Genomic DNA, 13,429 nt, shown 5'->3' with positions numbered 1-13,429 from the left:
GTACCCATGCAACTCTGTTATGATTGATTATGAATTGTCAGCATTTTATTTCTGCGCTGATCTGAAGGGAAACATTCAAAGAAGACACTAATATACCACACGTCTTTCTTGCTCTTACAGCATCCATAAAAAAGTCTAATATAGTTTTTTTTTTTTTCGGTCCAGGCTTTCTGCAGGGCCCAGCCTCTATTTTTAAACTATCTCCATCTCATGAGCAGCATGTTCACTTTTCTTAAGGAATATCTAGGCTTGCCTGGGTCTGTGTGCTTCTTCACATGAGTTGGAAACTTCAAAATTGTTCCTCTTCAGAGAAAACCACTCACACAAAACTTATCCCTCTTCTCTCTTCACTCAGAATATATATCAAGGCATCTCATTTTTTTAACTAATATACTTTGTCATCAAACAAATCCATATTGAGTGTTTCCTATGTCAGGAGAAATGCTAGGTGCTGTAATAAATGCAAACAGCACATTTCTAAGTATCCCATGGATCCAAGGGAAAAAAAAAACCTGAAATTTTGGAAACATGATAAACTAATAATGTGATGAAAACACAACATTAAAACAGCTAAACTGTGGAGAGGGAATTTATACTCTTTTATAATTTTCATTAAAAAAGAAGAAAGGCAGGGCTGCAGGTATAACTCAATAGTAGAATACTTCCTTCACATGCCTGAGACCATGAGTTCAGTCCTCAGCACAAAAATAAAACAACAATGATCAAAAATCAAAAACAAAACAAAACTTGCTGAAATCAAATATCTCAGAAGACAGGATTTTTTTTCTTAAATATAAAAAGTAAACCCTCCAAAAATAGATGACAGAGAAATCAAAAATAAACTATCAGAAGCTAATGAAATAAAAATCAAATATAAAAAATAAAAATCAGAATACAGCAGAATACAACTGACACTAGGATTGCTGTATGTATACACATGGATGTATAACCAATGTGATCCTGCAATCTGTACACATGGAAAAATGAGAATTCATACCCTATTTGAATCAAATGTATGATATGTCAAGATCATTGTATTATCTTGAACAATAAAAAAAGAAAAAAATCAAATAAAAAATGAAAATCAAAGAGTGCAAGATGGACAGCAAAATTAAAAAAAAAAAAAACTAAATTTCATCCTTTATGAGAAGCACATGTAAAATTGATAGATCTACCATAAGCATATGAAAAGCACACGGAATCATTACATAGCAGGAAAGTTCAAATTAAATCCACAATTTGATACTACTTCATAGTTACTTGAAAGACTAAAATTTTTCAAAGGAGCAATATTAGAAATTGTGCCCTTTAAAAGAAAATTGTTTTATTTATCTTTTGATTGAAGTATGAGGGAGAGATATGAAACACTTCATTATTTCCATATTTAGGATTACTTGTGCTTCCAGAATCTTATACTTAGTATCTATAATTCTAGAGATGTTTAACCATTTCCTCTTCAAATATTGCTTTTCTTCCTTGTGTTCATTCTTTATTTTAAAACATTCAATTAACTTTACATTAAAAATAATTCTATTGTTTCTATTTGTTACTTCCTGTGTATTTCCCATATTTTTGTCTCTCTTGGGATTTCTTCCCACCGGTAATACTAGCTTCCTATGTGCTCTTCAGCTGTGTCTAACTCATCCCTTTCCAGTTTTAATTGATTTTTTTTTCCTACAGTTTTCTTTGCTTATTTTCCAAATTTAATTTGCTTAAAAATGTGTCCCATCTCTAAATTTTGACTGGGGAGAATGAATAGGAGTTTGCCTGTAAAAGAGGGATGATTGTGTTTAAGGCAGTGATAAATGGAATAGCATGTTCTAGTTACTGATTGGTGGTTGCACAGCTGATTTCTTAAAACTTCTTCCACCTATATTTCAAAACAACACCAAGAGCATTAAATGTACTTTTCACTTAAAGATTAAAGCTCAGGGTTAAATAATGTGCATTCATTTATGTAGCAATTCACTGACAAAACTGCAATGTCAAGGTTTGGTCCTTCTTCTAGGACACACAATCCCTTAGAGAAACCATAATTGTGTTTGTTCTTAAGGAATTTGATAATTCAAGTCTATATCACACAATTCTTTTCTGGTTCTAAATCATTTCCTGGAATTCTTCCTCCTAGGATCATAAAGATCAAAGCCAAGTTTCTGTCTCCCTCCCACTGTCCTAGCCTAACATTGACCTTGATTTAACAAAAACAGCAAAATCGAGGCACTCATTGGAATTTACCTTGTAATGACTTCCTTTTGATAAGGTTTCCTTGCAGGTAGGGTTCATGAGGCTCATAAATATTTATTTGCTTTTTAATTTAACTCTTTCTTCACTTCAATGTCATGTGGATCATGTCCTGGATAACAAACAAAATGAGTTTCTCTCATTGAAATATTTCTAATTAGCACATATCAAATAATTAATTTATCTGTTGTCTTTTTTTTTTGAAGTCAGTATATTCTAAGGTGAAATAGCCCACCATTTTCTTATTCCTAATGATCTTCTTTCTTTCCTTTCCTTCCTATTGTCACTCTTTCCCCCTTCTTTTTTCTTTCTTTCCCTTCAACATTGACTCTAAAAGATCAGGGCCAGTCATCTTGTGGACATTTTTGATTGGTTGATTGTTTATTCAGAATATTGTTTGAAATGTTCTCTACATCTGTATTGATTGAGCTAACTGAATTCCAGTTAGTTGTTTTGGTAAGAACACTGCAGAGGTGCTATTGTGTACACTGCAGGGCATCTCATCCAGAAGCACAGGATCACTGAAATCTCTCTATGTATAAGTTATTCTAAGTATCATCAGTGAGTTAAGCTGGTGATAGCCACATTTATTTATTTTAAAATTGAATTTCCCCCTTTTGTAACTCTCTGTGGGTTGATGCTTGGATGTGATGGCAATATTCAGTTCCTCTTTAATCCTTCATGAAATGGTTGAATGGTTGCTGGTATCCTCTGAAGATTTGTACTTGAATCAATTATTTTAAGGATCTGCACTGATTTTGTGCAAGTAATTTCTACTGTTTTGATGTCTAAAGAGATAAACAGTGAATCCTCAAGTAAGAGCAATAAATTCTAGAGAAAGCATAATTCTATGGATATAGCACTTAAATGATGCCATTTTTTCTCTTTTGGTTACTAGTGATTTGGGATGGGTTCATTTAATATTTGGATGAATCTCAAGCATGACTACATTTTCCTTTCAGTTGATTAAACCACATTAAGCTTAAATTTAAAGGAGCATCTAGTTGACATTTGCCAGACACTAAGTGACTCTAGCAATAACCTGGAATGTAAGTCCATTAATCATAGTCCTGTCAAGTGGAATTCTTTATAGAGCTTGCTTATCAAAGCAGAGTATAAAAGAAAAAAGTAGAAAAGGGTGTGAAAAAATAGTCAGAAGATGGGAAAGGATTATTACTTTTTCTGTAATTCTTTAGGATTAGATTTATATAGGTTTCTATTGCACTATGGAAAGATGAGAAATGTTTAAAAAGAACTAAAAAATACCTTGTGTAGAATAAATATTCAGTATTGAGTGAGTTCTGAAATGCTGTTTTAAGCAGAAGCAGCATTTTTGACTGGATCTCTTATTTAAACCTTATCTTTATGTTGCAGCTGTACCTGGAAAGAAAGAAGAAAAAACAACCAAGACAGTGGAGCAAGGTAAAAAAAAATGAAGGAGGTTGACATTATCTTCTTTAGAAAGACAACAACATGTGAAGGAGAGCCCTGGATTCAGACAGGCGGAAGACAATACCTTTAAATCTATGCTCCATGTCACTGTCCTTGCATGTTTTTCTGTGCCAGGGAGAATGTGAGTTGGCAAGCTGGGTTTGTCTTTCTTTTGTGAATAAAACTTTGAATATAAATTCAGAACAGGGAAACGCCATAGAGTGCTTAATTTCATCAGCAGAAATGCTCAAGATTGCTGAGGTTAAGGAAATGAACTGGAGCAATTGGTAGAAGTACTTGATTGATTTTTGGTTACAGTAATACCACATTGCTGATCATAGTTTGAAGAATAAAGATGACATCATCCTGTTTACCAACAAGAAAAAGATTTTACATTGCTTGGAAAATAATATGTAAAAATTAAAAATACAGGAGATAAACAACAGCAAATGAAAGCTATTTAAATATATATGATGACTTCAGCAATTGGTGTTTCCCAGGTCTGAAATTGCAGCTACAAATCAAAAACATCATTAAATAGTTCTGCATATTTTAATGTGGTTGTATTATAACTAGATATATAGTTCAGGAAAAAAAATCTCTATAGTACACTAGACTTGAGACATTTACACTTTTTCTGCACCTCCTCTTAAAGCTCAAAGTGTGCCAGTAATTTTAATTGCTATCCCCTTCTACTTTTTACATATATTATTATATTTATTATTTATTAAACAAAATTTGAGCTGACAATAATTTTTCAAAAGTCAAAATAATTCTTACTTTCATAGTTGAGTTTCTAGTCTCTTGATATCAGAAATTTAGAATTTTTGATTCATATTTATCAAAAAAATCATTTCATTCCTCACATTTCAGATTAGTGAACTGAGATTAAGGATTTGGTTAAGTGAAAAGATTGGTTAAGGATTTATTTCCTTGGGCTTTTCAAAATATAATAACATTAAAATTTTATTGATAAAATTCTTCAATTTATTTGGGCTTCTGAGTACCTCCTGACATATTAGAATTCCATGGCATATTTCTGTAAACTTCTTTTTAAAACAACATATATACTTTAGTCTCCAAAATGTAAAGTAGAAGCACTAGTCCCAATTTCAGCCTGTTCACTTGTGCAAGTTTCTGATCCTAAATTTCTTCTTTAACAATTGAAGATAATTATACCTGACCTGCATATCTGACAAGGCAGTGTATTGTTCAAACAAGAACACATATGTGTAAAGGATGTGAAAAATTTAAAAACCTAAATGTTAGTATAGTACTTTTTAGGTGTTTTTCTCTTATGAAATCCATTTCAGTACAGGTGAGAGAATTTTCAAGCCACTTTGACCCCACTGAGCTTCTTAGTTTTGTTTCCCTCTGGTGTAGTGGTGATTGCTCATGGTGCTCATAGATTGCATTTATATTCACAGCATGTTAAGAGAAAATTGACCAGAATATAAAACACTCTCATGAATAATAATGTACCTAACAGATAACTGATTTGACCACCTGTTGTTTATTTCTTCTCACCTGCCCATTAGCATCAGTTTCATTGATTCTATAATGTTTTTGCAAGTGGCCGGAAACTGAAATTGACTCTATGACATGAGAACTTTCTCCTTTTTGTATTATTTTATAATTTTGAATTAAAATGTCTTTTGCCTTATGATAACTTAGGCCTTTTATTTGTGTAAAAAAAATAGAACTTCTTTCACTGGCTTTTTTTATATTGACATGGTAAATCATTTCAGCTTTAAATATTGTGTGGCAGTGGCCTCATATATTTCAACTCTAACAGTAACAAGAAATAGTGTATTTTGATATGTTGCCTGTTTTTGTGATTATATATCTATGACTAATAATTATTATGAAAAAAGACATTTCAGAATTTCATAAAGCAGGGAATTTGTGTAAGAATAAATTAGAAATAACTGAATTCTTGAAATTTCACAATAGCGTTCATAATACATTAAGAATTGATGTACCTTTTTATCTAGTTTTTAGTAATCGTTAGAAATATAAAAATATACAACTAGTTCATAGTGCCTTAAAATACAATTAAGTATTCATTTAAGCTTGAACTTGTGGACTTTATTAGAAACACATTATGATATTTGTACTCATCAAGGTTCTAAAGCACTTTGTGATATAGATTGAACATCTGGATTTAGTTTGCATTACAGTTATACTTTAACATTAAGGTAAACTTTACTTATGGGAAATTCATATTAGAAAAGTTGAAATAGATTTTATGTTAATATGATTATCTGATGGGACCTCATAACATGTAAGAAATAGAAATTTAGTCAAAGTTCTGCAGAACACCAAAAAAAAAAAAAATCACTGTTTTTTTTTTCTGTAGTCCATGATGAATTATATGATATTCAATTATTTTTCTTATGAAGATCTTGAATTGGGATATTGCAGTTTGGAGTAATAAGCAGTACTTTATAGCCAGGCATGGTGGCACTTACCTATAATCCCAGCAGCTCAAAAGGCTGAGGTAGGAGGATCATGAGTTCAAAGCCAGCCTCAGCAAAAACAAGGCATTAAGCAACTCAGTGAGACCTTGTCTCTAAACATAATACAAAATAGGGTTGGGGATGTGGCTTAGTGGTTGAGTGCCCCTGAATTCAATCTTTGGTACCAAAAGAAAAAAAAAAAAGAAATATTTTGTAGACTCCTCTACTTTGAAGGTGTGTGCACAAACACACAGCATTAATATTCCTCCTGGTTTATAAATCAATTACCTAGGTAAACCAGAATACTTCTCTACTGTGCTTACACAGTAAAAAGTTCCTATCCTTATAGGGAGAATCAAGGAATGTCAAAAAAAAATTACTGCCTCTATCTATCTATCTATCTATCTATCTATCTATCTATCTATCTATCTGTTTGTCAGAAGAAAATATTTGGCAAGATTTACTTAATGCTAGCTGGGAGGGAGGCAAACAGTCACTCTAAATAAGCATTATGAGGTTTAAAAGGAGACTGTATAAGACAATTACCCTCAAAGGTCTGAATTGGAGTTGTGGAATTCCCATTTTTAACATCCTTCTTGAAAACTGACTTGAGTTAAGCAGTGAAAAGCTGAAAAAAAGAAGTTAAGAATTAATTCACTGGCAAATCATTTTTCTTTCTTCTTTCATTCACTCCTGTGTTTGACATTATTCAAGTCTTCCTATAGAATCCATCCAAGAACCCATACCAGTGGCTGCCTACAGAAGTTCAATCAATGTATGTGATTGTCAAATACAAAATAAAAAAATTATTGAGAAAAAATATTAGATGATTTAGATTTCAACAAACTGTTCCTAAAAGATTGTGTAACAGAATATTTTCAGAAGTTAAGATTAGAATTTCAATAGTAAAGAGGTCCAAATATTTCAGAAATTAGAATGTAAATGATACTCACTTTACTCCATTTTACAGTGGAAAAAGTAGAAGAAAAGTTAATAATTGAGTAATTTCTTTGTTAATTTATTATATTAAACAGCTGTAGTCTTAAAACTTTGTGTTAACAGCATTTGACAAGGACAGAGAAAAATTTTAGTAATTGTAACAATTGTGAATTTATTTTTAAAAACTAAAATGGGATAAAAGATTGAACAGGTATCTAATTAGGCCAATATATTTGCCTCAATTCAGAAAAGTTAGGCTTTATTCTACATTTTTTTAAAATTTTTATAATTAGGAATCCTAATGAGGCTCTCTCTAATACCTGTTCCAAGTATAAAAACCAAAAATTATTCAAAGAATTTTTAAATAATGTGCTGTGCTTCTTACATCAAAATATAAAGGGTAGTCTTTCTTTTTAGAAAGAGGCTGATTTAAAAGTCATTTATAAGATTCTAAGATTCAAATGCTAAGAAAAATCACATTTGATAAACTTTAAGTCTTATGGATACTTCATTATCTTAAATTAAGTTGAAAAGATTATTACAGAAATATTAAGTATAATTTTCCACCCCCTTAACAATTAAAAATCACTTTAAAACTTAGTTAACTATAAAAACATGACAAAATAGTTTTTAAAAAATTACATATAATTTGATTGCTTATTAACCATCATGAATAAATTTGAACACAATTATTCATCATTTTATTAAAGGTAAAATTGGAAAGTGTGGATCATAAATGTTATCAAAGTTCATTTTCTGTAATAGTGATTCAATTTTGCCTTTAATTAAAAAGTATTTTAAAACTTAGAAACAGTTAATACGTGTCTACCTGAAAGGTTCTCTCTCTGCCTTCTGTAAACAGTGGTACCCTATATAATTGTAATACTATTTTAAATTGTCACAGCAGTAGGCAAAACCCGAACACTTGTTATCATCCTCATCCACCTCATCAGATTCTTCTATTTTTGTGTATGCACTGGTCCTTTCAGAATCTGTGATGTGTAATTATTATAGACTTATCCCAGAGTTTCAAATTATTGTTAATGATATCTGAGTTATGTTTTCCCTGAGAGATGCTTATTTATTTGAATAATGATGTCTACATTTCTCATGTCTCAATTATAAAAAATAATTTTATATTTAAAATTACTGGAGTAAAATTGAAGGCTAAGTTAATGATAATTGTATTTAATTATTTGCTTAATATGTGATTATAAAGTAACTTATCTGCACATGTTGATTAAGTCATGCTGTTGACCCTCAATAAATGTTAAATGATAACAATATTAACGATTTCTGTGATTTCAAACTTTCTGAAACTTTTTTGTACTTGGATTGTTTAATATTTATTGAGCGCCCACAACAGGCTAGGCGCTGGGGAAGGGGTGCAATGGGCAGGGAGTGGGCATCAGAGACAAGAGGGTCTACATTCAACTCAAGAAAATGAGCACACCATGTTTGTGCATTTTACATATCTCCAAGAGAACCTTTAGCAATTCATGATCTCATTTTTTCACATAACACATTTCACTTCTTACTCTTACTTAATAATTTTAATTTATTCTCACAATTATTGTATCTCATTATGAAAAATCCTTTTTTAGCCCTTTCTTTCTATTTATCCCACTCCTGCATCCTTTAGTAAACAGGTCTAATTTCTATATAACCAAACAGAACACATACTCAAAGGAAGTTAGTAACATCATATTTGTTTCCCACCGAGTGCCACCTTTTGCTATGTAACATTCTACTCACATGATTAAATATTAGAATTGAATTGTCATTCAACCCTAGAAAATTTCAACCCAGAATAAGGACAGTCTGTACCAATTATGCTGGTGGAATTTGAAGGTGATGATAATAGACATGCATTAATATGTGCCTTTCCCTCCCAAGTTAAAGATTCACTCTTATTTTAAGCAGGTTATACCATAGACACATACAGACACATGGAGAGATACACATAATGCCTCCTTTTATTTCATGCAGATATTCTGTTTTTCAGTTATCTTAAAAAAATAAACCACTTCTATGCCCAGTTTGGCCTCCATGTCCATCTTTTTTCTTTCTTTTCTTAGAAATTGTGCATTTTGTGGAGAATCACACTGAAAGTAAGAAGATTACCCCAGGAAAATCCTTCCTGCCCCATTCTTGTAATTTATATGGGAACACCACTCTTATAATCAAAGAACCTCAGTAACAATCAGGTGGAGAAACTAAAGTAAACGACTAAGTTAGGTGCACCACCTTGCATTATCAGAATAGACAACACTTGTAGGATAAATGTGTTCCCTAGTTTGCTTGCGGTCTACTCCTTCCTTTGATTCATCAGTGTATTTTCTTAGTGGAAATATCAATCATTTAGTGTCTAAAATTAAACTTTTTATATATAATATGTACTCTTGCTTCACCTATAATTTTTAAGTTGTCCTGATTTAACTCTCATCAACCTTCATGTAGAACTAATGCAATGCAAACACAAGCCATTTCCTAAATCCCAGACAAATCTCATTGTAAATAAGAAAAAAAAAAGTTGTCATGCAAACTATGAATTTAGTGATACTGCACTTTGGATTCCTTTAATACTTTTTACAATTTTAAAGCAATGCAAAGAATATAGTCTTGATCATTGTCTACCCCTTAGATCAATGTTTCTTTAAAACATGCTTTATCTGGGATGGGCCATTTTCATTCTCATAAAGAAAATTCTCCTGCAAATTCTACTTACCCTCATATAAAATTTTGATTATCATCACCAAGATTTTGCATATAAAACATTTTATGTATTTGATATATATACTTGAAAATGAAAATTTTGTTCTCCATGAAGAATAATCAGCTTTACATATTATTTTGACATTCTAGATTAGATTGTACAAAAGACTGCATAGATGTACCACAGTGCTTACTGTGCAACACAACAAGTAAACACCTCTGTACGAGTTTTGAACATTACATCAAGGCTAATTATGTTTTGCTATTTCCTTATTAGTATTTATTTCCTCTCCTATTAATCTGGAGCCATGCATAAGTTAGTTCTCTTTTTTCCTTTGGAAACTTTAATAGAAGTATTTTGCAAGCTGGTACATTATTAATAATCTGAGTGGTTAGAGCAAAGATGATTTTCTGATTTTTTTTTCCTTTGTGTTAACTGTTCTCATTTACAGGCTGTTTTTTCAGTACAGATATTATTATTATTATTATTATTATTATTATTATTATTATTATTATTAAAAAAAAAAGAACTTGCATACACTGTTTTGGAAAGAATTTGTTGTAATCAGTTACCATGCCATTTTCTTGAATAAATCGATGGAGTATAAGTGACATACTCTATAATTAAATTGCAGAAATAATTTAGAATTATAAAAATGCATTGCTACTTTTTCCTTTTTTAAAAAATATTTATTTTTTAGTTTTAGGTGGACACAATAGCTTCATTTTATATTTATGTGGTGCTGAAGATCAAACCCAGGTCCTCATGCATTCTAGGCGAGCACTCTACCACTGAGCCACAATCCCAGCCCCTACTTTTTAAAATTATAAATTAAATGACACATTCTAAATAATTTCAGGAATTAACATGAAAATGTTATCAACATTTTGCATGAAATTATTTGTAAATTGTTAATTACTACTGTTCTAATTTTTCATAGAATTATATTAGACATTATTTGAAAAGTAATTCTTAAAATGTCAAAGTTAAATTTGGTGCTTTTTTGGAATTTTGGAATGACAAAATATTACTTAAAAAGCAGCTTTTAATCATATGACTCTATGGCTTACAAAGTTTGAGTTTTGTTTTACTTGACTTTTATATAAAAACAGAGATTAGATAACACATATAAAGCTTTCATATTTTAATTTAAAGGCCTGACAATAAAATTATAATGAATAATTCTTTATTTGGAGATGACCCTTATAATTTTGGTTATGTAGGAAGAAATAACTGATGAAAGGCAATGATGATTTTTGAAATATTTACCTACTTGAGCAAGGTACAGATCTATTTCAAAATAAAACTCAAGGTTGGTCTAGCCTTACCAGTAATTTGTTTTGTGACAGAGGGTTGGCTATTAGTCTTACCCAGTCAACTTTTATAAAGTAACATTATTTTATTAAGCAATCCCTAAAGGACCTCTGGCCCTAATATTGTACATTCTCATTTGTGTCCTCCATGCCTGAGACATTTCCACTTGGCCCTAAATGCCCAAGAATATGTTTTGTCTTCTGATTGCAAGCACAGTCTGTGCAAAACTACAAATAAGAAAGTCAGATTTAGATTCTAAAATAAAAAAAAAATCTTTTAAAATCTTTTATAAATCTACTAAATGAAATGGGAAAATTGGAAATATTTACTGAAATGTTCATATTGCACTCAAATGTCAAAAATGATACAGAAGATGCTAATGGATGTCAAAATGAATCACATTGTTTGTCTAATATGAATTTAAGCATGAAAATCATTAACAATGGCACACAGGTTGTAGAAATCATATCCATGATATACAAAAAAGTCATTGTAATAAAATTAAATGAAAGATACTATCTCTGGAGAGAGGATAATGTGGCTAATAACCTTATGAGACTGGTGGTTTTAGAATATTTTTTTAAATGTTCACAATGACTTTTATGTATAGTCAGTCATTTCTTCAGTATCAATCACACACTGTTATCAAAACTTCATTAATTTCATTGACACATTGGCATGAATTTTGAATTTAGAATGTCAAAGACTCCCTCTAACTAGAAGGAAATAAATTTAAATTCCTTAGCATGATATGACAGGTCCCTTTACCACAAAACCTTAGTGTGACTCTCCAGCCTTGTCTATTTCCCTGTCCAGTGATCTAACCACATAAACTTTCAGACTCCATGGTTTTTAGAGGTTCTTCCTTAAGTTTGGGATGCCTTTTTGATTTTCCTTTGATGACAAACTTTGTATCATTTAAAAATCCATCACAAAGGCCAGTGCTTCTGTGAAGTTGCCTTTCTCTCAGGTTGAGCTTATCCTTCCTTCTGCTTTGGCCCAGAGCCTGGTGTGTGTGTCTCTATCATTCTACTCAGCCTGTCTGTATGGTTGCATTCCAACAGAGACTGAACTCATGCAACTCCCTTTGGTTTCTAGCTCTCCCTACACAATAGATACTGAATAAACACCTATTGAACATGCATAGCTTGTCTTTTAAAAATATAAACATATATCCTCTTTTATGTACATTTTTTATTTAAAAACATTTTTTAGCATTAGGGATTGAATGCAGGGGTGCTTAACCACTGAGCAACATCACCAGTTCTTTATATTTTTTATTTTGAGACAGGGTCTTGCTAAATTGCCTAGGGCCTCTGTAAGTCGCTGAGGTTGGTTTTGAACTTAAATTTTCCTGCCTTAGCCTCCCTAGTCACTGAAATTATAAATATGTGCTACCATACCTGGCTTATCCTGTTTTTAAAACATTGTTTCCAAGAGAAGGGACTTAACATAATGGGCACTTTGTCACAGTGGTAAGAACTGTTAGAATAGTTCAGGTTTGTTAAAATGGCATTGGGTTGTTTTTTCCAACTAAAGACTTTTTAAGTCTCAGACATCAAATTTGTTTATGTGTATATAGCCATCAAAAGTTTAAAGTACTATGTAGAGTTCATTTAATCCCCCCCACTTTCCCCTGCAGCATATTGATCAGCATCTTTAAATCAGAGAAATCATTCATGATTTCTTTTTTTGAGATTGGCTAATTTTACTTAGCATTCTGTTCTCCAGATCCATCCATTTACCTGCAAATGCCATGATTTTATTCTCTTTTAATGCTGAATAATATTCCATTGTGTTTATATACCACATCTTCTTTATCCATTCATTGACTGCAGGGCATCTGGATTGGTTCCACAGTTCAGCTATTGTGAATTGTGCTGCTATAAACAATGATGTGGCTGTGTCCCTGTAGTATGCTGTTTTTATGTCCTTTGGGTATACAGCAAGGAGAAGAATAGCTGGGTCAAATGGTGGTCCCATTCCTAAATTTTCCAAGGAATCTCCATATTGCTTTCCATATTGGCTGCACCAATTTGTAGTCCCACCAGCAATGTATGAGTGTGCCTTTCCCCAACTTCCTCACCAACACTTACTGTTGTTTGTATTCTTAATAGCTGCCATTCTGACTAGAGTGAGATAAAATCTTAGAGTAGTTTTGATTTGCATTTCTCTAATTGCTAGAGATGTTGAACATTTTTTCATATAAAAAAAGGGAGGGAGAGGAAGGGAAGGTGCATAGGGTTAGAAAATACAGTGGAATGTGATGGTCATCATTACCCTAAGTATATGTATAAGGAAGGATGTGACTCTACTTTGTGTACAAACA

General features: G+C 31.6%; 1 protein-coding gene across 1 annotated transcript in view; it reads left to right on the top strand.

Moving 5' to 3' along the window:
* Positions 1–13,429, top strand: part of LOC107155096 (triadin-like) — a 149,375-nt gene that overhangs the window by 21,011 nt on the left and 114,935 nt on the right. Inside the window, exon 6 of the mRNA XM_048800416.1 lies at positions 3,616–3,663. Coding sequence (XP_048656373.1) covers positions 3,616–3,663 — 48 coding nt within the window. The remainder of the gene's footprint in view (positions 1–3,615; positions 3,664–13,429) is intronic.

This window comes from Marmota marmota, unplaced genomic scaffold (assembly GCF_001458135.2).
Source record: "Marmota marmota marmota unplaced genomic scaffold, marMar, whole genome shotgun sequence".
NCBI classification, from domain to species: domain Eukaryota; kingdom Metazoa; phylum Chordata; class Mammalia; order Rodentia; family Sciuridae; genus Marmota; species Marmota marmota.
The sequence above is the reverse complement of the archived record's forward strand: the minus strand, read 5'-3'. Positions and strand labels throughout refer to the sequence as shown.